We start from the raw sequence: 27187 nt of genomic DNA, 5'->3' as shown, positions 1-27187 counted from the left end.
AAACCTTTGATATATTATCATACAAAGTTGAACAGCAACCAGCGCAGACTAAGGCCAAAAAAAATGTAACTGTGTTGTGAAATTTTAAGTATTCGACATTGAGCATTGAGGCATCACACCACACATCTGGAAGAGGAATAATCTGGGGAAAGTGAAGACATATGGATTCATAAATTAAGCTCTAGCTTTAAATTCAGTCTGGAAGGCTATTCTTTCACATGCAAGGCCTGTAGTCAATTTCTCTTTCCATCCTGCCATTCACTCCTCTCACGCATGCTCATACTAATGTCCTCAAGGTTATCAGCTGTTCTCATAAGATGGTCACATCTATCCAATAGCACAGTGACACACCTGCATCGTCAGCCAATCATCTTGCTGTTGTCTTTTTAAATATAATTCTCTATCTCTGCCTTCATGCTGGTGTTACCACACAGACCACCACTCAGATTAATCAGCTTAATCATTTCCTCTACCATCAGCCACAACCACCACGAGTATCTGGACTCTGTGGGGGATTTATCTTGCTGATTCTCTCTCTCTCTCTGCCTTCAGTATGTTCATGTCCCCATCTCCGCCCAGTTTGTTTGTCATAACTGTGCCACACAGCACAGCAGATTGATGAACTTCATCCGCCATCAGGTTCAGCAGAGTCATCAGCAACCACCACCAGTGTCTAGACTACATGGGGAATTTATCTTGCTGCTGCTCAAGGCCGCCACCCCTTGATCACAAAAATGTCTTTTGTCAAGACTTAATCAACCCATATCATCTGGTATAAAAAAAACAATCATCTTGACTTCATTCACTTGTCTCTCATAAAAGAGGCGTATAGTGGAGTGAATGTTGATCGATGTAAAAGCACATTAAACTTTCACAGTGATCACTCTATGCAACTGTGATGTGAAGACTGGATACTTAAAGGATACGTTCAGATTTCTTTCATATTCCTCTTATTTTTTCAAAAGAGATATTCACACATCCAGCTATCTCAGGTGCTGGTGGAAAGGTTGGAAAGTATCACTTAGTTTTCAGAAAAGAAGATCCCACACTCCCCTCTTGCTCAGCATAATAATGTATTGGTCATGCTAACATTTCAGTTCAACTGAACTTTTGTCAAAGAGTTTTAAACAATTATTACATATATGTTATATCTATAAGATAAGAAAGATCATGAGACATCACACCATACAATTAAATCTGCCTTTCAGAATATTTAGATTTAGATAGAAGTTGTAGTCAAGACCTCTTAAAGTGAGACCAAGTCATGACCAAGACCAGAGTGTATCAAGACTGAGACAAGGCCAAGACTTTAGCCTATATAGGTAGCAGATATTTTATGTGTTTTTGTTTGTTTGTTTTGGTTGCTTTTTTTGCAGATAAAGTCTTAGGTTTAGGTAGCCAAACTTACTTACAGAAGGTAACATAGTGAACAATAACAAACATTTTTAAATCAGAGGTGAGTCTGGTTATATTTTTCATTTACGGCAAGAAGTTTTACAACTAACCACAGTAATGATAATAAATAAATCACAGGTACTTTAGTGATATCCCTGCAGTTATGGTCTTGACTGGTCTGGAAATAAAGTCCTCTTGTCGGAGATCAAGTCAAGACCAAATAAAAATGCAATCGATTCTGAGACAAAACCGAGACCTTCCAAAGGGAGTCCTGAGACCGGTCCGAGACCAATCTTGAGTAATACAACACTGGTGTTATCCCATGAGCTTAACGAATGTAACATAAGTCTGTAAAGTCCGACAACTACAGCACGATATGGTGTCTCATTTCTTCATCCAGTATGTATGTTATCAATGTTGCCACCTAATAGAATAGTTATTTCAATTCCCTGGAACCCTGAAATGTACTGTGTTTGGGTAATCTGTATCATTTCTCCTTTAGGAGCTCTCCCATATGATAACTCACAAAGACATCTGATCATGTAAAGGACATGGGAAGTGACAACATTGATTAATACTTTTTCCCAAGGAAAGGATGAATAAAGTTGTTACCGACTATTCCTTGTGGCCCTTTCAAATACATGGATGTTGCTGGGTCTGATGATCATATGTCTAAATACTTTTAAATAATCAAACCTAGTCGTAGTACCTGGGGGTGCAGGTTATACTAATGTGGAGTATTATATATTTATATAGAGTATTTCTTTTTCTGTAGGGAATTCTTTTGTAAGAATTCATTTCTTGATTTCTGCAAGGCCATATGATAGGCGCCCTCCATACTGTCACTTGGATAACTCCATCCTAAAGACCTTTGTTTCTATATCGAACCAATTTGTCAATAAAATCCTCTGAGGTTAAACAAACAAATCTGAGTCTGAAAAACTGACTTCTTAGTCTACCAAGAAAATAAGTGAACACAAGAGCTCCATAAAAAGAAATGATAGAAATTATCTAATAGCAGTATATTTTATTGACTTCAAATATGACAGCTCTCCATTTTTGTTTCCAGTGCATTGAAAATGTGCTTCTGCTAGAGAAAGGTGGTAACATTGATCGGATACTTTAAGGAATAGTGAAGAGAAGTATACTGGATAACTTATCTGAAAACTTTTTCCTCCCAAAGGATTGACTGACGAGATACCATAATACTGACACATGGTGCACAGGATACAAGTATGACTGCAAAACTTTGAATGGCCGATGTTTTCCTTCTTCAGATATGCAAATTCAGTAAATATTCCTGTAAACAGAATTAATTATGTGTTGTTTTGTCTTACATGTTCCTGTCTTTCTTTTCTTTTTCTTGTATGTGAAACTTAATGTGACAGATTGTACACATGTCTCTGTCAGTTATTGTGAGAGACTCACAGGAGAATAACTATCCCATACCGGTACACACAGAATAGATGAAGCATTATTTGTTTAAGATCAATGTTGTAAGAATTGTTTAAAACACTGATGACTGTTAAGAGGGAAAAACACATTAGCATGATCAATAAATTGAGATGCTAAGCATTTTTCTCCAGGTTTCGGTCTGTCTTATTACAATAGATATGTGTCATATTTATGCTGAAAGAGTCATTGCAACTGTAATAATTTCTCCCGTCCATATGGGTTGTGAAAAGATCATTCCTAATGCATCTACCATGCAAAGATGTGTTTGGACAATGGCATGATAATGTCCAAAGACAATGTAAAGATGTCAACAGAAGAAAATTTGCTCAGTGTGGCACTGAGCAAACTGAGCCAAAAATGCATTTGCATAATTACAAAATGTTCCAACTTGTGGGGAATAATTTTACCTTAATCGGGGGCTATAACTGCTGTGACACCTTCCTAGAGTTGTAAAATTCCATATTGTGCTGGGCAGCAGTTTAAGTTAAGGATGACGGATCATATTTGGGTATCTTACAGAATTATTGCCTCTTTGGTCTATGTGTTTTCATTAAGTGTTTCCTTGCTGTGGGATACTTCCTGGTAGTTGGATGTGTTGGTGTAAACTACACATGAGAGAATGAAGATACCCACTTGATTTGTCTCAGTTAGACTGCTCAGCTTCAGCTGAACTTTAGAGCATTTTTGCATAGAACAAGGACTGGGAATTGTGTCTCATTTCAGTAAAGTTGCATTATAAAATGATTGTTTCAAGGCCAGTATGGAAGGAATGACTGATCACTGCAACAAAAAAACTCTTTTGACAAAACATGTATCATGTGAGTGCTAAGACATGGAAAACATCAAAACCTGTAACTGGTGTGGTGTGGCTATAATGTCAGTCTTGTCCCTTTCCCATCTTCCCTTCCCCTCTCTGCTCCTTTTCTCACTTTTTTTTCCAGCCAAGGATACCAGTTTGTATCTATGTATGGAATCATCAAACAAAAGTGAGCTTCACATCACATCAGGTAAAGAAGGCATGACCGGGCACTTCTAACAGCCTCCCAAAGATGCCTGTTTTAAGTCCTCACAAGAAAGCTGCCTCTCATTGAAGTTCAAATGGATAGCTCTCGGGCACAAGCTTTCCAGGGGGGAGGGAGGGAAGCTTGCTCACCTCTATACCAAACTCACACATCCTACTAGGGAGCTACGTGAGGGGAAAAAAAAATTCAAAGTGCAGCTCATGGGCAAAGAAACTGATTCCTTCTTTTCTGTCTCTCAAGTAGCCCCCCGTCCCCTTTTATCACCCAACCACCCTTGCCGCCCCCATCCCCTCAAACCGCTATTGCAATGTCAACAAAATTGGGGCTGGGAATGTGGCTGTCTGATGAAAATCAGCTTCCTCAATGGGATCCTCACATGAAAAGAACAGCGCCTCAGCACAGATTTCCGTATCTATTATTATGAGTCCCATCTATAGTGAAAATGAACTAATTGTCTAGTTATTGGTGCCTTGTTATCCACACTATGCCCCAGCTGAATGGTCTTTCGCCATGAGGACCTGCCATTGAATAAAGACAATTAAACTACAAAGGACTCGATTACAACTCTGCCACTTTGATGAGGGAATAATAATTCCACCAATACCAATCCTCATAAGTTCCTCAGGGTTAAACATTTTGGGGAAAACAGTATTAAGCTGTATCAAATTAAGTCAGAAGGGGGAAGTTCATTTAATAGCTTGGAAGTCCCGATCTTAGACTAAATATCTTTTCCCATGAGCCTTCGCCTGCTGTGCCCCTCCTCCTTCCCTGCAGTGAGGCCTAATTTTCCTGTTTTCACCGAGAAGATTTCACGGTTCACAAGATCAAAAGCTTGCATAAGCTCTGCGTTTGTTTACATCAGCCTACACCCTGACAAATAAAGCAATGCTGACTATCTTTCTCTTTCGCTTTCCTGGCTTTCACTCGTCCACCATCACACATGACCCCCCACCTCCGCTCACAGCAAATGTTCTGCTTTTTTTCTCTCTCCTTCTAACACTCCCAGGTGTTTGACACGATCAAGAAACCCATTCCTTCCCTTAACATGGACTATATTCGTGAAGAGTTTACAGCTAAAGCTAATGCTAAACTTGGATCCTTTGAAACTGCCGTCTCAGTATGTGAGAGCTGTATGAGAACAGTGATAACTTCTTCTCTCTCTCCACGTGGTGCATTTTGACACAGCCCAAATGAGGTCCTTTGACATTTCAAATGGAAGTGTGACAAGAGGGACAAAAACAACCACCAAATCAACACATGAATAAATAATCTGTTTGCCTTTTCAGTGTCCCATTTTGACAAACCACAGGCCATCCTTCCTGAAACATGTCTGTGACTCATTTAGTGCTCGACTGGTTTGAATGAACATGTCTCTTTGATGTTTGGCGAGGTTTGACATGCCTTTATAGTTCTATTGTTTTAGAATTTTCCACTGATTGGAGTCCCTTAAACAATAAAACTCAAATATCATGCGAGCAAACATCTTGAACAAACTTGAACAAGCTTGAATATTACATATTGCAGCAATTAGCTTTTGTTCAAATCTGTAACTTCCCACACATTAACGCCCTCTGACCTGTGGATTTTCTTTCAAAATCGATAGACTAACGGAATCAATCAAAAGTTATGAAATTGCGTAGAAAGGTTTATTTAGTTGCCAAGAGTTAGGGTTACACAAGACAAACAAGTAACCCTGCTCCCTCCTAATCTACAGAAATAAAACAGCTGCTGGGGGAATTACCAAAAATATCAAGTATGACTCACGGAATTCTCAAGAACTTATTTCGTTTTTAAAGACTCTCTTATTCCTGTTGGTCCCTTTTGTCAGTTTATGATAAGTCTGTATCTTATGTGTAAAAATCACACTCTCCTGGCAACATTTCATTTGTCCCCAAAACAAATTTCACACATAATAAAAAATAAACAAAGACAATAATGTTTCAAAGAGTGAACTCCTATTCAGCGGGAAGTTAAAGATCCAGATTTTCTTACAACTGTTGGTGACACATCTGTTAGTACAAGATGTCGGTGATCATCTGTCATCACTCACAGCGGTTCTTTCTTTAGCTAGCATCCCTCCTGCTCCACTTGCTATGTGTTAAGCATTGTCAGATGTCTCAAACCAAATATTCATACAAAACCTCTAGTCAGTCAGGGACGCATTTCACAAAAGTGATTTACAATATTGCTAACACACTGACGCAAATTGTGGCAGCATCACGTTTTACAAGGGATTGTTGCATGCAAGTTGCAGATGCATTTGAGATTCCTACAGGGCTTAGGTTTGGTAGTGTGGTGTTTGTTTTGATTCGTGAAATGTCTCAAAATGAGCAACAGGAAATTATCTCATGTTGCAAATTTGGGTTGCAAATCTGTTCCATACCATTTCTTATTACAGAAACTATAACATGTGGAAACTATTGTACATTTAGTGGTTTTTAGAAAAGTTGATTGCACAAAGAGTGAAATCATATAGAAATATTAATTATGGCACGCAATGTGTTGCTAATTAGCACTAAACCATTGATCCTACACCGGCAACACCCAGCACATTAAATGATATAAGACACCAGTGAAATCAGTGTTTAGTTCTGATCTAAAATAAAGATTTACATTAATTTCATCGACATTACATCGACATGAGTCCAGGGTGACCAGCAAGACAATATGTGAGACACTGCCATACACAGTGTGTTGTGTTGTTTATTTCAGTGCAATGCAAGGACAACAACAACATTTCTCCAGAGAACAACAGAGTGTCCAGAAACAGTAAACGTGCCACATTGTGGGTTCTTTCATCAAACCGACGAATGTATTAATGGTTTGTAAGCTATAAACACTCTTTTGCTTGACTCCAAGAACATGACATAACACCCTGTTGAGTAATTTCCACTTCATCTACAAGCAACTTGGATTACTGGATGCTCCTTAGACATCAAAACCATCTGCAGTGAAATGATTCAGTGTCAGTCCCTCAGAATCAAGAACAAATGCTTCTTTTTGATCCTGTGATTTACACCTTGATGTTTAACTGTCACAGAGGAAGAAATCAATTGAAGGGGATAGAGATATTGATTTCCATAAACAACAGTGCAAAACAGCTACAAGAGAGATTATACTTTAACAAAGAAGTTTGGTTTAAGGGTCTTAAAACTTGAATCATTAACCAAAGTACTGCAGAAGTAAAGCAGGTGAAAGTGGTTACTCCAAAAAAGTAAACTACACACCCTTCAAACTGCTGTTGAATCACAAAAGAATTACTGATTGATGATATTTTACAGTGTGGGAGTATCAGGGGGGAGTTCCCTCAATATAAAACCAGGCCAACAGGTCCAATAAATTCACACAAAACCTTTACCTCCCACAATCTGGGGAAATTACAAGGATCTCAGCCGATAATGCTCCCCACAGTGTATGTAAAGTCTGGTCTTGAGCAGATTACAAGCCAAAGGTGTGCAAAGGACACACACACACACACACACACACACACACACACACACACACACACACACACACACACACACACACACCTCCACCCCCAACTCCCACCCCTACAAGGCAATTGGACAATCATCGACTCATGTGGGCAGGGGCTGGCACATCTCAGAGACAGGAGAGGAAGAAGGGGGGAGCAAAGTACCTGGTTCTGGTTCTCATGAAGGCTTTATAACAGCGTGACCAGTGCCAGCAGTTGAGGTGCCCAAGGCGTACAGAGTGAAAGAGTTACAGCAGGGGAGTGTGCAGCATTGAGCCTCAGCCAGAGAGGGAAACAAGAGTACGTGAAAGAGGGAGAGTTTGAATACTTTTTAATAAGCAAAGATGTTCGCTTTACAAAACCTTCAATCAAACTAAATCACACTGAGTGAATGCCCTTCAGAAGACCAAAACTACAGTGTTTCTGCATCATGTTTCTATGGACAGTATATCTGTGTACATGAAAACAATGTATTGTGCATTGTGTGTATATATATTTATGTAAATATCCTCTTTCAAGGAAAAGCCTAACCACTGCCTGGGGAGGAGTTAAATTTGCAGATGATTACAAGAACGTATTTCCCTCTGCTCATCGCAGGAAACAAACAGTCCGACTCTGAATTTAACTCAACAAACAAGAACCATATGCTTGTCTTTCCTCTCCCGTCATCCCCTTCCACCACCCTCTTTTCCATGAGAAACATGTAAATACAAAGACCCAGAAACACATGTGGTTAGTCATAAAGCTGCGAATGTAACCCCCCCTCATTTTTTCTTCTCCTCTCTGTTCCGCCCCCAGCCTCGACCTCCTCACCCGAGAAACAAACCCGCAAGAAAGAGGGAGAGAGGGAGAAAAGCTAAGGAACAGGAAAACAACAAAAAACAAGAACAAAGAATGTTGGAGGGGATCACAGCATTGGGAAACTGACTTAATTGCCTGTGTGTGAAAAGCAAAGGAGAAGAGGGACAAGCTGGCGACAGGGAGCCAGGAGGAGAAAAAAAAGGAAAAAGATAGAGCTGCTGTGGGCTCCTGCCGACTGCAAAGCCATTTCCTCACAATGGTGGCCTCTTGTCATGCCGGGGGGGGGGGGGGTTGCATGTTGGCCCATCAGTAAGTGGCGTGTGAGATAAAGAATACGAACAAGGAAAGACAGGGCCACTATAGTCCTAATTAAGACACAACTGATTTCTGCGGTTGTCCGTTAACTTGTTTCGAGACACATTCCCTCGGAGGCTACCAATTTGCGGCCACAACTTTCTACCTTCTCATCCAACTTAGTCCCTTCCCATCATCAAGGCCGATTAGCCTAATCGTTTGTGCTTCAGGGGTAGTTATCATCTTGGGTGTTAGATGAAAATGGCTTGCAGCTGGGTTGTGTACAGCTCAATCTCTAACAGGTGCTGGGCTCTGTGGGTAAAGAGTAAACAATGGTGGCTAAGCCTCAAGCTTTGACAGGCAGAGTGTCTACGATGGGAAACAGTTAGGCTTGAGGGCTCACACACCCACAACCCAGGTGGTTTTCAGAGGTTTAGGCATTTAGGCATGTGTAAACTCTTGGTGTGGTTTAACTTGTTTTGGATGGTAAAAATCTATCGGATCATTTTAGCCAATGATGATGTGGTTTCCATCTTAACTCCAAGGCAGAAGGCATGAGATAGAAGACAGTAGTATTATGGAGTCATTGAATAATATATATTGCATAGTGGAATTACTTAAGTTTCTTTATATTCACAGAGTTGATGAAAATCCTCTGCTCCCCCTTTTGCCTCTCCTCTTTATAGGATACCAGTTCCGCTAGAGTCACATGACCGTGTCACATGATGGAGGCTAGTTTTTATCCCTGTGGTGCCTGGGAGGCCTCCAAACCCAGAGTGGCCTCACCACATTTCCCACAGCCGTCTGGGGAATGGACTGCGGACCTGAAGGTATGTGTGAGGCATAACACTGAAGCACTGAGGCTGTCTTAGGATAAAAGCACAGAGAAATTCCCCAGTTTCTAAAAAAGAGCTCAGTTCAATATTGTCTGTGGCAGCCACACCCAAGCAAGACAACATGTATGGATGACAATGTCTGGTCGCTGCTGCAGGTTCTTTGTGGTTCATGTTGGAGTCTTTACATAAACTGTTTATTTTTTTTATCAGACTTGTAATTTGGTGAATATATTGAATACAACTTTACTTTATGACTACCCAATTTATACTCCGCTATTTATTGATATATTCTGGTCATCTTAGACAGCCAAACAAAACAAAAATAGTTTAATGTGTTGGTGTACATGTGTGCAGCCAGAGCCGTACTTAAACAATTTCATCGTGCACTTTTGCAATTTGGGTTGAGTCAAGCTAAACTGAAGTGATAATAATACGATAATAAAACGAAATCACAGATTCGATAGCCAGCTCCATGTTGTACATCCACACCCAGCAAAAGAAGGAACAACCGCAACAGCAAAAATGTAACAAATCTTATTCTAGCAGCAATCTGAATACTCTTTCATTGTAACAGCTTCTTCCTCTTCATGCCTGAATAAAAATTGTGCTCAACCTTAATTTAAGTTGTCGCTTTAAGTTAGCTCTTGCATTCTTGACAGCAAAGTATTGTTTTGAAGAGGAACTGTTTGGCTACGTAACCAAAAAAAGCAACCAAAATCACAGTAAAAGAAGCCTTTATTTGTAATAGATTTTAGTTTTCCCACCCTATGCCACCATCTCATGCTGGACTTCCATGGCTTCAGTGTGGCACTAGTTTATTGGTCTCATCTGCCCCAGATATAACTTTATGACAGGAGTATGTTTAGCTTCAAAGTCCTTTCTGACCCCAAACTCCAAACCGGTTCTCTGTTTGCATACCATGCTGCCCGCAATGTAATGTGGGCCAATGTGTTAACAAGACTCAAGGTTGCCATATCTTGACACATTAACATACTTTGTATGTGTACAATGGCCCAAAGGGAGTTTGGTTCAAGTATTCATGTGAAAAACCGCAACGCCTTAATCATTATATTTTTAGAAATGCCGCTCCCAATATTCAGGATCGTACAAGAAAAGACAAGAGTCTGATGGATTCAAAATACACCATACACCCTCCAAACTGAGGCCACAGGCGAAGTCTTTCGAGGGACTGCATTCCGTCGGGTCACTGAGGAATGTGGACAAAGTTGCGTGCCACGACAAACTCGTGTTATCGGATCATTTGGCCCTTCTTAAGTTCTAAACAATGGCGGTCCGAGCGGTGGTCGGCTAGACCAACTTTGGGCCGCATGGCATAATTCTATCTCTGTTCCTCTTCTTGAGATCTGAGACAGATACCGTCCTGCGGTGTTTACTGACGAAAGAACACTGCTAAATGCAGCTGTGGTTCACCGATCTGTAAATATGGCCCTTGCCAGCCAAATTGTTCCCCTTGTTGACAGTGGTTTGGGCCCAGAGCTCAATCTTGCCCAAAGAACACAGGCTTCCCTTGGGGGTGGTTTGAGACCCGACAGGGGGTAGTTAGACAAAATAGATAATGCCTATCCACTGCTGACACAGAGTTGGCAGAGGTAGAGAGACAGGGAAAGAGACGGATGGATGCTCCCAAAATAAATGAACAAAAGTTGTCCAAAAAGAGTGCTCTTAAATCAGAGCAGAGTGGGCCAAAAAGCTACTACTGTATATGCGTTTGAGATTGTGTAGGCTGTTGTTGTGTAGTTTGTGATTACTGGAGGCATAGAACTACTGTCCATGAGATAATCAGTGTTATCCACAATTTTTCAGGAAAGTGGGAAATTTTATCCTTGACCTTGAAACTAAATAAACAACTTATTAGATCTTTTGAGAGCTTTCTGAAGATGCCTCCATCACTGCCTTTCTTAGGTCAAATCATGACAAGTGAGGCATTTCCATTCACTGATTAAGAATGTCAGATATGGCTCAAAGCCTCAGAAAAAGCTGTTTAGCAGACCTAGAGTTTTATTTTTATTTTCAAATTGCTCATAATTTGTTGTCGTCTTGCTTGTCTTACTGCATTTGATTTTCTTCAATCAGAAGATGAGTGTATCTGAACAACAACTCTTTTTCGTATGTTGATATCTGCACAGACCAATAGTTCAGAGTAAGTACATCTTATGCAGATGCGCAACACAAGAGCCAAGTAAAACCGGGATCTGGTATCTACATCTTGCTGACAGATTTCTTTAAGCTTTCTGTATTTTCCTGGAAATGAGTACATTTGCATTTGCACAATGGGTATAGCTCAATATCCAGGTGTCCATCTATCATGCATACATCATGGAAAATAAGTAGTTTCCAATAACAAAATTGATTGTTACTGACAGTGAAGAAAAAGCCCCTTTTTATCTTTGTTTTTAACCTCATATCTTGTACACATAATCTTACAATGCCAAGTTCATTTTTGGGCTAAGTCAGTAAAAGGAGCTGAGTTATGTACTTGCTCAACAGGCATGCATGATAGTCAAGGTTATGTTGAATCTAGATGTTCCCTCCAGATAACAGATACCCCCACAACACCCTCACACCCACATACACATCACCCTCACAACAGAATGACAGAGAAACAAGATAGTTCAGGGAAGCTGGAAAGATAAGTAAACTTGACAATACAAGAGAAGGGGAGAGTGGGTGAGAGAGAGAGAGGGAGAGAGAGGGGTGTGTGTGTGTGTGTGGGGGGGTCTCCAGCAGTGCCAACCGAAAGAGGATCAAGGTGGTTTTGGATGAGTTTCAGAGGTAAGCTGCAGTTAAAGCCCCTAGCTTGGACCGTTCACACGCAAATGCCAAGCCCCACCGCACACATCATGAAACACGAGACAACATTCAGGTGTTTGGTGACAGGAGAGAGGACAGCATCCACTGTTTGGGGTTCGTTTTAAGAATACAAATGCTGTATCATATGCAGTATCCTTCCATCCTGTGAAGGAAATATTCTCATATTGCACTCTGTCTTTGCCATCTAGGTGATACTGAAACTACTAACTGACTCATGTGCATGTTAACAGATGATTTCTATTTCATAAATGTTCTACTGAGATACTGTGGGAATCAGTATGCTTAGGTTAAAAATAGTTTTCATTCTTTTTACTTTTAGTCCAAAACGATATGTGTACAGTGTATTTAAATGTTTTAAACCCCATCGCAAAAAAATCATCTAAATATTGCATTTTGATTTGCTAATTGGTGCACAATGAACAGCTAATTTGAACTTTTTGCCTGTGTTGCTCTTCTTTTTTTAATACGAGAAGCATTTTCTAAATTGTCATTAAGAGGATTTTGTTTATTGTACACTGCAGAGAAAATGTTTGTGTCTTCTAACAGGAAATATAATAACTGTTGGAATCATGGAGTCATAAAATCCAAGTGAAATTTTGTTCAAACCAACAAATCAGCTCTGATTTTGTTAAAGATGCCCTAAAGCTGCTATAATCTATGTTGTTACATTAACATCTCGTCATATCATATGACTTGTGTAATGTGAAAGGCGTTGCTTGTAATTGTAAACCCAGAGAGAATGATCCTGCACCTCTACAGGTCAACAGAGCATTTTACTGTCTTTCAGCTGTTTGGGTTTTACGGCAGATGATTTTGCTGTTTTGTTTCACTCTCGCCGCGCTCAACATTCTCGTTTTCAGCTCCAGCAGGCAGTTAATTTTAATGGAAAAGCTCTGATCAATCAACTGTACACTACCTGTCCAGCACCAAACAGCAGGCAGGCAACTTGGTGACCATTGTGGATCATTTAGCAGCTAATGAACCTGATATGGTTTTCAGGAAGCAGTGGTTAACAGAGTAAATATTAGACTTGCCTTCTTCAGGTGAACACAAACATGAATCAGTGTCACTGTTGCTCTGTATCTACCACATGTGTAAATAAGCAACACGTCTACGATCAACTTTATAAGATCGCTATTTAATTTACTGCTTGTTGCGCTGCTCCCAAGTGGCCAAAAAATGTATTAATTTAGGATTAAGTATTATACATGTATGTATGATGTCTCAACAAGAGTGTAACTACAGTTCAAAATGTTTCAATGCTTCCTCAGATGAGTCCTTGCACATACAGTGTTTCTAAATCAGTATGTTATAATAGTGTTAGTTATGAGGAAGACATTGATGTCCTTGTGATGTCAAACGAGTTAAAAGACAGTGACTGTTTGAATCTTCTGGTCTTTTAACCAAATGTTTAACACTGCAAGAGCCTCCTAATCACTGCCAGCCTCCAATCAAGCCATTTGACCCATCTCCTCTCTTTTACTTGCCCTTCGGTCATTACAGGAAATGAAAGTGAACAATCCAACTTGCTTCTCTTGCTCTCACTTTCTTTCTCTCTGTTCAAGCCCTCTATCTGGCATCGGGTTCCAATGTTTATGCATTTACTGAGATTGCTGGCGGGATTGTCAGAGAAAAAGGAGGGTTTATTTTTTTTTCTTTTCTGTCTTTCTTTTTTTTCTGTGCAATCTCTTGCCTTCAGAAACCATTAATGCCCATTCAACATCAACATCAAGGCACAGCTTTGATGTCTATTCTGGCAACAGACCTCTTTCTTTCTCTGCTGCCTGCTGCTCTCTCTCTCTCTGTCTCTCTTCTTCTCTCTATCCCCCTTTATCCCTTCCTCTTCCCTTCGCTCACTCTTTACGGTTACTGTACAATCAAATAATTAAACGGATTGTCGACAAAATGATTTTACCTGGCAATTAAATATGCAAAGCGAGTCGGCAAGCGGTGTATGAGAAGGCGATTAAAATGGGGCCCACTGCAAATCTACAAAGGCTTCACCAGCACAATAGGCAGCAGCCCCTGCCTGCCTCGCACACTAGCTTAGCCTGGGGAGTGACTGGTGCCTCTTTATACCAGTCTCACACAGCCGTGTTTACAATAGCCTCAACCATGCTATGCCAATTACCACAATGCAAGGAGAAATGAATGCCAGTGTTTGGAGAAAAAGACAGGGATGAAGGTAGCTGCATATGAGATGTATTGGGTGCACGGGGCAGCAGGAAAAGAAAAGCGCACGCTGCCAATGAAATCAAAGTTACACCGCAGAAATGTTCACCCTTGATGAAACGATTCTGTGAAACAATCATGTGCTTCATATTAAAATTTAAGTTTAAGGAGTCAAAAGTCAAGTTTCCGTGAAAGGCAGGAACTTCAGAACCTGTGTAGAACCTGCACTGCACTTCAACAAAGCACCTATTAGGACTGGAATGCCACAGAAAGGCTGAGAGAAGATAGGGGGGAGGGGGGTGGGAGGAAGGAGAAGCCTGAGCTCCTGATGTGTAAGAGGGGGAATGCGACAGTCAATGTCCATCTATCAGCGCTTCAGTGAGGAAAAATGCAAGCAATTTTCCTGGATAGGTTTCCCTTCAAAGCCGGAGAGCCCCAAGAGGCTGTAAAAATAGCGTTGGAGAGGGGCGAGGGGGGGGTGGTGGAGGTGGAAGGGTGGAGGGTTACACCTGCCCCGTTCCAGACAGTTCAACAGAAACTAGCTGGTTCAGCCTGATTAAACTCTCCTCATTGTAAAGTTAAGACCATGGAGGAATTGATTTTAAGGTATGGAGAGTATGTAATGCATTGATTATGTGCTGAAATTTTGCCGTACTGTGCCTTTGATGAAAAGGGTCTTGGAAATTAATCTGCTATTTGTGGTGTTAAAATACAAACTGTTCAGGGATGTCTGCAGTGAAATGATTTTTTAAGTCAGAAAGGAGTGTGTATGTGCTTTAGGAGAGAGAAAACCTACAGTATCTCATAGATGTGACAAGCATTGGCTGCTTGTCTGTTTTTCTCCCTTTTTTTTTTTTGCCAGATTGCCAGGAACAGCTACCAGGGGAGAAAGAAATGAGAAAATCATTTTGTGAGAAGTGAAAGCTTGTCAGTAATGACTCTTGTTATCTTTGTTACGTGGCTACCTCTGCTTTTTGCCAATTGCAAGTCTCTTTTTATGTCAACAGTTTGAATTGAGCTGTTACAAGTGAGTGAGTCTGCATGCAGCCGACAGCACGCGCTCCCCACCGCTGAATTATTTCCTTGTATTAAATGACCCCCCCCCAAACTGCTGAAATAAAGCCAGATAATTGAGGTAAACATGGCTAGGCTCCTCTGATAGGGGATGCAGGGTGCTTCATTAATGTTTGTGTTGACTGTCAGGGAGTAGCGCTGGTCCTCATTGCTCTTTAATAGGACCAATTAGCCCATGCCCCCATTTCCATGCTTAATGTCTCTCATTTAAGTGATGAATGCAGAACACGCACATTTAACCACTGAGGGGCTGTAACGCATCAAAAGGTTACAGGCTTTTAGTGATTCCTGTTTACGCTGTGAATTAACAGCTTGCATTCATGAATTTAAACTTCTTTTTTTTGTAATGTACAAGTGAGCGAATCTGCACCTGTGAATCTCTTGGCTATGTATGTATGTATGATGTAACGGATTTATGGCGACCATAAGGATGAATTTTCTTCATTTGATTAATCTTTCGGTTCACGTTCAATGTGCACTGGGATGCGATCACAGCACTACGCTACTGTGCTTCTTTAAAGGTGACGACTACGACAACGTGTCGTGATCTTCATTACTGAGAGAGACATGAAAATTATAGAGAAAGCAGGTAACTGTCAAAAATAAAGAATAAAACATTAAATGTAATTTCCAGTATCCATTTTCATGGAGTTAGTGTTACATTTCCAATTGGATGACTGACACACCATTTTGGGGTGTTTAGGTGTTTAGATTTTTTATGGCTAGGTTTGAGGTTAATTTTAAGGTTAAAAATGCAATAGACCCAGGCCTGAAATTTATGAGATTAGTTTGGTGGCTTTTTGTCAAGCAGGTAAGACATGCAAAAAAGGTTTTCAGCCAGTATCACACCGGGAAGATTCAGATTATAAGGTACGTGTCTTAAAGCAGTAGGCTCAGGCACACTAAGGCTGTTGATTGGTTAAATAATACTCCAGATGCTGTTTCTGATTTCTGCTTTTCTAGATTTGCACGACTACAAGAACCCTCCCATATCTAACATATATGTTTATCCACTCTTGTCACCACTAAGTAACTCGCCTCAGACAATCATAATAATAAGACAATCGTCTCTTAGTAATGCAGGGCTGTTTGCTGTAAAGCAGCAGAGATGTGATGAAAACGAGCGACACGTTATTCTGTACAGTCATGAAAAAAGGAAATTCCAGGCACAACAGCTTTCATTTGAAAAATATAAAACTTTAATAAAGGCTACATCTCTCAATAATTACAATAATTATAGGTCCATGTAAATCTTTAAATGAAACTCTTTATATAATGTATAATTTACAGTTTAGATAGAATGAAACAAAACAAAACAAAAAAAAAGGCTGTGGTGTAAAAACAAAACAAAAAAAACATGATTACAGGATATTATTAAAAGCATAAAAATATCTTTTCAACATAAAACCCTTCTGAAAACCAAGGGATATATATTAAAACCCTGAAACAGGGTAGCACATGGTATGGCATCCATGTAGGCACAGGTGCTGTACTCATAAAACACCAGCGAGTGTGTGCGTGTGGGTGTACGTATGTATGTGTGTGTGTGTGTGTGTGTGTGTGTGTACTCTATGTGTGCATCACATGTGTCAGTATCCATACTTCAGAATGCATAAATTACAATGTATACAGGAGCTCTGCTATATACGATGTTACTGTAACAACATTCAAAGGATATCGGAGCCATAATTCTTCACGTTCACTTTTTTTCTTTTCTTTTTTTTTTTAAATGTGTTTTTTGACACGCTAGCTGACTTCCTCGAGAAGTCGTTCTCAGTGACCCAAACTGGTTCTTGTTAGCACAAGTTATTCTGGTGCGCGGGCTGTAAACACTGCCATTATTAGATGGTACAACTTGTGCTCCAGGTCTCCTCTCTGTGTGTATCTGCAACTGTTTTCACCCCCCACCCCCGTGCAATGCCTGATTTTACAAACAAAGGCACAACAAAAAAAGATTGAGCTCTGTTGCCGGACTGAGAGAGGAATAGAGAGGGAGGGGGAGAACGAGGGAGAGGAAAAATACTAGTGTGACAAAACTTAACATTACAAACTATCAGCAGCATATAAGACTGGGATTGACCGTTAGAATAGTGGAGGGAGTGCGCCTCGGACAAGACCACTGCTAAGGTTGTTAGTTTGGGTCAGACGGGGCTACAAGGCTATGGGAGGTGCTAGGCTAGTGTCACGTCCTTTGTGTAAAGTAAAAACAAACAGAAACAAACACTAAACAATATCACCACAGTATTCTCCCAACATTGAAAGCAGCTTGCCCATTGGCTGGAAATAGGGAGGGGGGAGGGACACAGGTTGAAGAAGAATTAGGGAGGGACAAAGGGTTGGGTTTTTTTTCAATAAATACTTAATACAAACTTTCAACTCATGACAAAAAGCATCTCTATATATAATACATGTATATATACATATATGCACGTATGTATATGCACATGTACAGACGTTTTTGTAACGATGTTGGAGTGTAACATTAAGAGCAGGTTGGTGACACTGTATTCAGTGCCTGCTAGTCCATTGCACTCGGCCGGGGGAAGCCGGCATGAACGCACCATCCGTCTCTCATTACATCACAACAAAACAGTCATCTACATCTTCAGTGGTTATATTCAAGAAGAGGCGGGGTCTCCCCCCCACTGGCCTCCAATCATCATCGTGATCATCATCTTTCTCGTATTGGTCTTTTAAAGTCTCTCGTGTCATTCCCTTGTGTTTCTAAGGCTGATTGGTTGATAAAGTCAGGGAGGGGCGGCACCTCCTCTGGGTTCGGCATACTTCATTGGCTCGACTTCCTTCAATCACTCCTCTTGTGCTGGATATATTAACTCTGTTTAGCTTAATATTAAGAAATAATAATAATTAAAAAAAGGAGTCCAGAGTGTTTTTGTTAATTACAAAGAGTCTCTTCCTCAAGTTTTTAGGGACAGTTTAGCTTTTGGTTGGGCGGGGAAGGGCATCGGTTGGTTGGTTAGCAACAAAGTGGCTTTTTAGTCCATCCTCTCCACCTTGCCAAGAACTTTGCCCTCATACATGGGCAACACGGTGGCATCCTCCCACACCTCCTCGAACACAGCACCACACTCAAACTCATCACTGGCTTTCTTGAAGTAGTACCTGAGGAGGAAAAACAAAGAGAGAGGTTGATGATTAGAAAATGTTGAGTGTAGGTGTACGTGGGGAAAAAAAAAACAAAACAACAAAAAACCCAGAAATTGAACTGACAGGAGTGGCAGCAGGAGTGCATCTGATACATTTCATCATGTTTTAAACCGCTTTGAGGCACCTACACGACTACTTCCATATACAGGCTCGCGCACAACTCCCTTTAGTCCAAATCAAACACAAACACACACACTCTGAGAGCCAGAAATGGATCCTGCTCAAAACAACTTAGTCATAGCCTTCAATGCCATCTCTGCACACTTCAAAGGCAGAGCCTGACTCCACATCACACCGCTGCACAAACAGAGCTGAACCCTCCGTTTAAACACTCCCTGTGATAATTCAAGCTGCGAGAAACAGCCTGTTTGTGTGTGTGTGTGTGTGTGTGTGTGTTCATCCATGTGTGCTTGTCTTCTCATCCACTTGTTCATCGTGACTGCTGGCCATTCTACAGATGCCTATCTATCCTGCAGGGTCTTATTAAAGTTGAAGGGTTAATTAGAGGCTGTCTTAAGGCCCCCCCCCCCCCCCCCCCCCCACCACCACCTCTCTCTCCTCACCAGTGCACCCTTCCCTCCCTGTGTCTCCGTGGCTTCTAATTGGGCTGGCTGTCAAATGAAGGGCCTTTCTGTCACACAGGTTGACATTTCAGGTGCCTGAGAGTCTGCCCGTGACTGGGAGAGCACACTCCACGCTGCTTGCACATAAACACGCACATGCCCTACGTTTCTCTATAGCACACACACTCGCTGTAACAGGGCACACACTCTTCGGGCAGCCGTTCCGATCACCAGCGGAGAACAGAGGGGGAAAAAAAGAACACGAAGAAGGGAAGAAAGCAGGGGGAAGTGGAACGCGGGCCTTCCTTGGCTCTGTGAGTGGGTGTGATAGGTTGGATGCGGGCCGAGCCTGAGGGGCTTTATCCTGTGAGGGAGGGAGGGAGGGAGAGAGGGAGGGGAGGGGGGGCGACCACTCAGACGGTCTCATGGAGGTCACAGGTCATATAGCTAGCCCACTCTTCTTCTTCTCTCAAGCAGAGATAACTCCCAGGGTTAGCTCGGTTCCAGTGACTGTGAAGTCTCCTGGAGCTCCTAATGATTTCTCCTCTCTACTTTAAACCCAGCAAAAGATCAGCAGGAGGGGATTTAATGATAAGCTTTGTAATGGAAAAATGCCTCATTTTGCCCATGTGTGTCTGCGTTCAGTATACCCCCTCCCAAAAAAAAAAAAAAAAAAAAACGCTCTGCGTTTTATGAGCAATCGCTTCAGCTTAGAGTCATTCAAACAACACATGTAAGGAGGGGCGTACGAAAACGTACACACAAGTTTTATTTTCTGCGTTGATTGTAATTACACACAAACGAAGGAGGAGGAGGCTGCATTACCACAGCTGCACGGATTTTCGCTCCAGTGTGCGGCGATGTGACAGAGTCTTTATTTAATGACATGGCATTCTAACAAAGTTTTCCTCTGTCGTCTAAGTTTCACTAGGCGGGATTTGCCTTATTTTATCTTCATTAGTATAAACCAATGAAATGTATTAGTGTTCTTGATTTAATTGACTGATAGTTTTTTTTTCCCCCCCAGGAGAAAATGCTACATTTTCACTCACAAATAGTTCAAAGTCATCACTTTGTTTCAGAGAGTGAGACGGAGAGACACAGAAGGAGTCTTTCCATTGGAACATGTTTTATGTGGCAGGATTTTTCTCTCTTCGCAACATCTGGCACCAATATCGTCTGGCAGAGCCGCGGCGTACTGTTCTCCACTGTACCGCTGCCATGTCCAAATTAACCAACTCCACACATTCTGCTGCCATTGAAGCCAGACGCTTCATCCCCCCACCTCCCCCCTCCTCTTCTCGCTCGCTGAAGAGTTATGGGATAGCAGGGGTGCAATGACTTGTTTGCAGGCCTTCTTCTCTCTTGCCTAACAAGCAGATGTGGCTGCGACCTAATGCCGATGTCACGAGCGCGCATGCTTTGTGTCTTTTTTTTTTTTCTTTTTTTTTTGCATACAACCTACGCAGCAGTGGAGCAGTGACTTGATAAAGCATGTCTGTACTTCTTGATTTAAATGTCTTCAAAGTGATCGGCCTTTATATTTGAAATTACTTCAATAGTCCTTACATTGTTCAGGAATTCCCCCTCAATGTCTGACTTTGACAGGAGGTATTTTTTGCTGCGTTCTATCAGTCATTAACAGAAGAAGGTGCTTGCGGCATTTGATTTTAATGCCTGATGCAATAGTGTGGAGGAGGAATTTGAAGGCCTCGCAATGGTCTTTGTGCACAAAATAAAATGTCCCAGGCTTCAAAGCCATATTTATTAAGGCTGCCTTACCATGAAAATCAGTACCAGATGTGAGAAAAAATTCACTCCAGAACCCCCCCCTCCTCTCCCCTCTCTCTGTAAGCCCTGAATACAGTGGATCAAGCCCATTTTTTTCAGCTATTGAGCTCCAGTATTTCACACTCCCACTCAGCAGACAAGCATATACAAGTACAATAATGAATGCGCATACATACACAGAACTAACCCTCGCCACAGCACCAACCCCAAGCAGGTGTGAATAAACACCCAAGTATGTGATCTGTGTGTTGTTGTCAGTGGTTCATATTTACCGGTAGTTGCCTTTCTTGCTAAGCTGTTCCTTGAAGTGTCCCAATGTGAGGCAGTGGGTCTTCATCATGCTGCGATAAGGAATCTCCTCACCGCAGAAGAAGTAGGTGACCACTAGCTCCTTCGACCTGGAAATGCAAAAAATTTGTTTTAAACAGCTGCACTTGTAAGAGAAGAGGTCAGGTTGTTGCATGTAGACAAAGAATCTTTGGAGTATTATTAATTAACGATGCCAGCAGACAGCTGACTCACCATGGGTCAACCAATTAAAACTAAAAGAGGCCTTGCAGTAAGGTGGCTGTAGCTTAACATCAAACAACCCATTCAACAACAAATAACTGATAACTTTGAGTTACCAGAGGCTACTTAATACATCTTCTGGATCCAGTGCTAAGTGTGTGTGTGTGTGTGTGTGTATTGGGAGATGGGTGGGTAGTTAGGATTCTGTATTAAAGCTTGTTTAATCTTAAATGATTAAAAAGCCAGAGAAGAGGAGTTCAAAGACGTAGCTATGCTGACTCACAACATCTCTCTTTGAAGGGAAGAGCGAGAAAATCTGAGGAAGAGGTTGAAAACACAGGCTTGGAAAGAGAGGGAACGCAAAAAAAAAAAAAAAAAGCATCTATGTGTGTAAGAAACGAGCTAGAAGGCTCGAAAGCAACTGAGAAATAAATGAAGAATGTCTGAGCTGTAGAAACAAAGACGGGGTTGTGTTATAGATTCATGAGGAGAGCAGTAAAAGAAGAGACACGTACTCGTCTGCTTGGAGTCCAGGACTGGCTAGAGGGGTGCCTCCAGTGGGGAAGGCAGCTGCCGGATGGCTCCTGTCTCTCTGAAGGCTGCTGGCTGCTGTTGACTGCCTGTCAAAATCACAGAGATCAATGACTGAATGCTCACATCAAGATGAAAAGAAACCATTTACATACTATTTACAGTGTATCCTGATGTAGTCAATCAAATGTGGAAGATGAGGAATGATTGGCAGTTTTGGTTTCATATGCAATGTGTCTGTCTACCTCTGTTTTGGTGGCTTGGAGACCTCTTCTAGTCTGCGGCAGGCCTCCTCTAGCTGCGCCAGGGTGTTGGGTGGGGGCAGGGGTGGCATGTCAGGGTCCTGGATGAATGGGTGACCTGGGTGGTGGCCCCGGAGGTGAGCCCCACTGCCAATTCCGCCTCCACCCCAGGAGGAGTAAGTCCGACTGGGCAGATTAGTTGAGTCAAGTGGGTTGGACTTCTTTAGGCCTTGAGTGCTGTGAGGACAACGAAGGGTGAACATTAGCTGGACACTCAGGCCATTGAGTTCTGTGGTGCAGAGGATGTTGTGGCAGACTCGTACCTGTGTGGCTTGTATTTGCCCTGCCTCTCACTCTCTAGGATCCACTGCCAAACATTCTGAGAGCGGTCGGTGGCATCTAGGGGAAGGCGCGGTGAAGACACGCCCTCATCAGAGGCCTTGCCTAGCCGCCTTGACAAAGTGCTGCAGCGACTGGAGGAAGAAGTAGAGGCAAATTAAGACCAGACACGAAGCAGCTTTATCACTTCATAAAATTGTAATCGTACTAATGCACAACGCTGCTCAGCACAGGTCAGAAGTTACACTCACGCAGGGGTGAAGTCGGAATAATTGGCGCCCCCTGGAGGGCAGAGGCACTGCACGCGCTGAGCCGCCTCGGCTTCGATCTGCTCCTTGGTCTTGGGCCCAGCGTGGTGATGGTGGATGTAGTGGTGGTGGATGTGCTTTGTAGACTGCCTGCCTGTCATCAGAACCTTGGCTGCCCCAGGATAGGCACCAAAGAAGGGCCCGTGGCCAGTAGACACCATCGCTCCCGTCCGATCTGGGGAGCTGGAGCGCGGCGAGTGCCTAGCCACGCCCGGTGACTGGCAGCCAGGCGTCTTCAGCACACGAGATAGGTGCTCGTCCAGGATAGCTTGGGGGTCTTCCTCACATTGGCTGCCAGATGGGAGCAGAGGGTGATGCACGGAGGTGTTGCTAGCGAGGTCGCCGCATTCTTCCTTTTCCTCCTCCTGGACGAGCAAAGAAAAAAAAAAAGAGTTGAAAAAATATTCATACAGTCACGTGTGGATAATGCAGCATACAGAGGAATTCATGTCTCAACTTACACCAACTTATATCTATCGTCCTCTGAAGTCAGTGAGAGCAAACGCCTGGATAACTTGATTTGAGTTTCCTTTTTGCCACACTGTTATCTTCGCTAACAGGCTTTGGGTGCGCTTCATCTATAATGCAGAGTGTGCCTGCGCTTCACAAAAAGGACTGGCACTACACATACTCAGCAAACGTGCCACTGGAGAGTAGCTAAGTGCTAACTATTTGAAGGAACTTCAAGTGTGCCTAGAAACATAAGTTTGAAAGTTCCTCTAGATGAAGTAGTGTAGGACAGTGAGAGAAAAGGAAGTAGTAGCTAAACCAAGACAGACTTTCAAATCCCTCGGTCTTTTCCCTGTTCTTCGACATGCTAAAGCTGGCATGAAGGCTTTTGTAGTGCAATATAGATATCACTGAGAGTTAACTTGGATACGAGTGGGTGGCAGCCATGCTTAACGTTGGTGGAAGTGTCAGACTGTTTAGAACAAGTTTATGTGTATCCGTACCTCCTGGATCTGCTGGAGCCTCTCCTCCAAAGAGCTCATGGTGTCCTGCTCTTGCTTCAACTTCTCCAGCCGAGCTATGAGCTGGGCAGCAAAGGCTGAAGGCTCAACGGGAGTCATCTCCTTAGGCAGCCGGTGTGTCCTCTGCAGGGTAAACAACACAGGGGGAAGGACACTTTAGTGTGTGTGTGCGAGAGTGTAACCGCGTAGTGTTTCTGACGGATGCAATATGTTGCATTAATCCACTGCCCTTGCCCTAATCCTATCTTGTTCCAAAAAGCCGGCTACTATTCCAAAAGGCCTAATCCAGATGCCCTTGCCCTCGAGCTAACCTGAACGTTCTCCGCCGCCATCCCTCCCCAGATCTTCTCATGCCCAGTGCCCTTGGCAGTGCCAGGCTGCTGGGCGAAGGGGAAAGAAGGGGGTAGCGATGGCGGGGTAGCAGTTGGTCTCGCTCGGAGGGGAGGCCCCCTGCCTGCACCCTCTGTAGCCCGACCAAGCCATCAGCTCGGCAGCCTCTGAAGTCAGCACACTTCAAAGGGCCCTTGTCAAACATCAAACGCACACTAGGGGTGGGAGGGACACGCAGCTTTAAATCTCCGAATAAAAGCCAGATATCGGCAGAGAAGAGAGAGTGAGGAGAGGAGAGGGGAAGAAAAAGGGAGAGGGGGGACAAAATTAACAGCATGAAAAAAGAGGAAGAGGATTGAGATGTGCGTTAGTGAAGTGGCAATGGTGGCAGAGAGAGAGAGAGAGCAAGACAGAGGAGGGAAAAGAGGGAGGGAGAGGATAGAGGAGTCAAATACTGGGAAGATCTGAGGGGAAGTAGTAATTTATTTCCCGGCTGCATGCAGGGCAGCTCAGAGGTACTCTAGTCACATTATCCTCCTTTTTCTTTAACTATATGCGCCGGCTTCTCTCTCTCCCTTTCTTACTTTTTTGTTATTTGGCACACTGGCTTTCTTGATTTTGACTCTTTTTTTGTTGTTCCTCTCATCTCTTTGTAGACACGATGAAGGGAAGAAGAAGAAAGGCAAGCAGAGCTGCTGGCAAAGGAGCGCCAGCCCTGCACGGGGCCCCCGCTGCCTGGGGCTGGTGCATCATGGGAGACAGAGCCATCTCCAAATCAGGAGGGAGACATTAAAGGAGTGCAAGTGGGAAAGGAAAAGAGAGAGGGTGAGATTGAGAGAGAGAGAGAGAGAGAGAGAGAAGACAGAGGAAGAGAGAGAGAAAGAGAGAGGGGGAAAAAAGGGGAACAGACACAAACACTGTCAAATGCATGCACACACACAAACACACACACAACACACAGCTCTTCCACATACGCACACCTGTGTTTGGATATGAAGACAAAAGAACTTCACGTTTCTTTTTCTCGCCTCAAACAAATGCACCTCCTAACCTGTGTCAGTCTGCTCTAACCCACTTCTTTAAACCTTCCTGACAACAACTTTAGCAGGTCAACATAATCATGAATCCAAAGCACATACACCGTATGACCCAAATACTAATGGGACCAGATATCAGTAGTGGGAAGTGGAAACTGAATAGTCACGTGCTTCTATTCATCTACAGGGATGTAGTTTTTGTAATCAGCGATACATTTCAAAGAGTAATCTCAATGCTGGATTCAATCATTACCTTTGACACTGTTGTGATGTCTATTACCTATGCTATAACCACAGCTAGCATTGATGCATAAATCATATAAAGCTGTGACATACTACAGTTACTGAGATGGAATACAGAGATGACAACACAAGTTTATATTTACAGCCCCACAGAAGCTACTGGGATGAGGGAAGGTGGGGGGGGGGGGGCTTGAAACAAGCAGAAGAAGAAGTGAAGTGGTATGCAAATCTTGCCTTTCATTTACCCGACTTTTATATGATAACGAGCGGGGGGAATGAAATATAGTATTCTGACACAACATGAGCTGGAAAAAATAAAAAAAAATAAAGCACAACTCCTCGAGGGAATCAGGACCCAGTTGTCTTGTCAGTGTGTAAAAGTTTGACTTTAGTGGATTACAAAAAAAAAAAAAAAAAAAAAAGGAAACACTGAGACAGGAAGTAGAACTTAGGGAAGTAGGACTTACAGGAAAGTGGGGTAGCGTTATCTGGCCATTGATCTTGACACTGCGATGCATCTCTCGCTGGAGCTGCTTCTTTGTGCCCAGTTTGTACGGAGGGATTCCATCTCTGTAAGGAAACAAAAAATACGACACGTTTACATCAGGTGACTCCTCAACCATCCCTCATTTATGATTGTTTTGATGTGTTCTAACGAACTGCGCCGTGGACGTTATTTTTAATAATTTACTGCTGCTCGCTCACGCGGCTCACAATACCGCCACGCCAGCTGTTGGTGCATTAGTGCCATTAGCTGATCTTTGTGGACAAAGAGCCCTTGGGAGGCAGTTCATCATTGAAGTGACCGACGCAACACCACCCAGTAACCACCCACTAGGCACATTACAGCTAAATCAAAAGGCCGGGGAGCCCTTGAAGCCAAGGCAACAAAAACACACATAACAAAACACACCAGGACAATGGGAGAGATATGCTAAACATCTCACTGTGGGCTTCAAAAGAAGAGCCCCACTGATAAGATTACATCAGTCCTTGTCAACTCTGACAGTGTTTAAAAAGCAGAAGAATTAGCGCTGACCTCGGTGGCTGGTTAGTCGGAAACTACAACAGGCTAGCAAATGCTGCTTGAGAGCTGCTGGCTTTGTAGCTCTGATTTATTAATATGAAAATAGAGATGTAGCTAGGAATACCAGCAGTCTCTGGACAATTAAGCATTTATTCTGGAAATCTTATTCTCCATTTTTCATTCTGTGTCTGCTAGCTTTTCCAGTCAGCTGCCACTTAAGCTGGGCCAATTATCTTGGCCGCTTTGGCTGCTCAGAAGTGTCTGACCTAGCCCAAACGCTACTTTTTCTGCTGCCTCTTTGAAATCTCACACTCATGCACATATGCACCCGCTGCCATCTTCGTTTGGCAAGCGCTGTGCTGTGAGCCTCTGATCTCAGCAACATCAAAAGGCTGGTTTGTAAGATAAGGTAATGTTTGAAGTTGGTGCAGCAGCATTCCCCAGCGTCCAAGTAAATCCATAAATAAGATATAAGCAAAAAGAGAAAAAAAAAATCCCCCCCACCCCTTCTTCCACCACCCCCCTTCCTAAATCCTCCTCTTCTTGTTCTTTATCTGGGAAATGAGATTCAAATTTGCAGTGTGCCTTTTAACTACTGTAAAAGGACATACTAATCAAACTGTTCCCTTGAACAGGAGAGGAAGAAGCTGCGTTTTTTATTAAAATGTATTAATCAGTTAGAGGTGGACAGAGACAGGAGAGATCTCTGTGTCAAAGACCTGAGTCAGGACTATTAAAGGAATACAACTTTAACACATGAGGCTGTTTAAC

General features: G+C 42.6%; 1 protein-coding gene across 3 annotated transcripts in view; it reads right to left on the bottom strand.

Annotated features, from left to right (window-relative positions):
• Positions 1–16697: 16697 nt before the first annotated feature.
• LOC104935090 (axin-2) overlaps positions 16698–27187 on the bottom strand; it is a 72833-nt gene continuing 62343 nt past the window's right edge. For all 3 annotated transcript variants that reach the window (XM_019273907.2, XM_010750885.3, XM_010750884.3), the window contains 8 exons: positions 25857–25959; positions 23762–23902; positions 22752–23173; positions 22485–22634; positions 22165–22398; positions 21904–22008; positions 21151–21276; positions 16698–18479 (listed from right to left, as the gene is read on the bottom strand). In XM_019273907.2, coding sequence (XP_019129452.2) covers positions 18353–18479; positions 21151–21276; positions 21904–22008; positions 22165–22398; positions 22485–22634; positions 22752–23173; positions 23762–23902; positions 25857–25959 — 1408 coding nt within the window. In that variant the 3' untranslated portion in view covers positions 16698–18352. The remainder of the gene's footprint in view (positions 18480–21150; positions 21277–21903; positions 22009–22164; positions 22399–22484; positions 22635–22751; positions 23174–23761; positions 23903–25856; positions 25960–27187) is intronic.

Source organism: Larimichthys crocea, chromosome X (assembly GCF_000972845.2).
Source record: "Larimichthys crocea isolate SSNF chromosome X, L_crocea_2.0, whole genome shotgun sequence".
Classification (NCBI taxonomy): domain Eukaryota; kingdom Metazoa; phylum Chordata; class Actinopteri; family Sciaenidae; genus Larimichthys; species Larimichthys crocea.
This window is presented reverse-complemented; position numbering and strand designations above follow the sequence as displayed.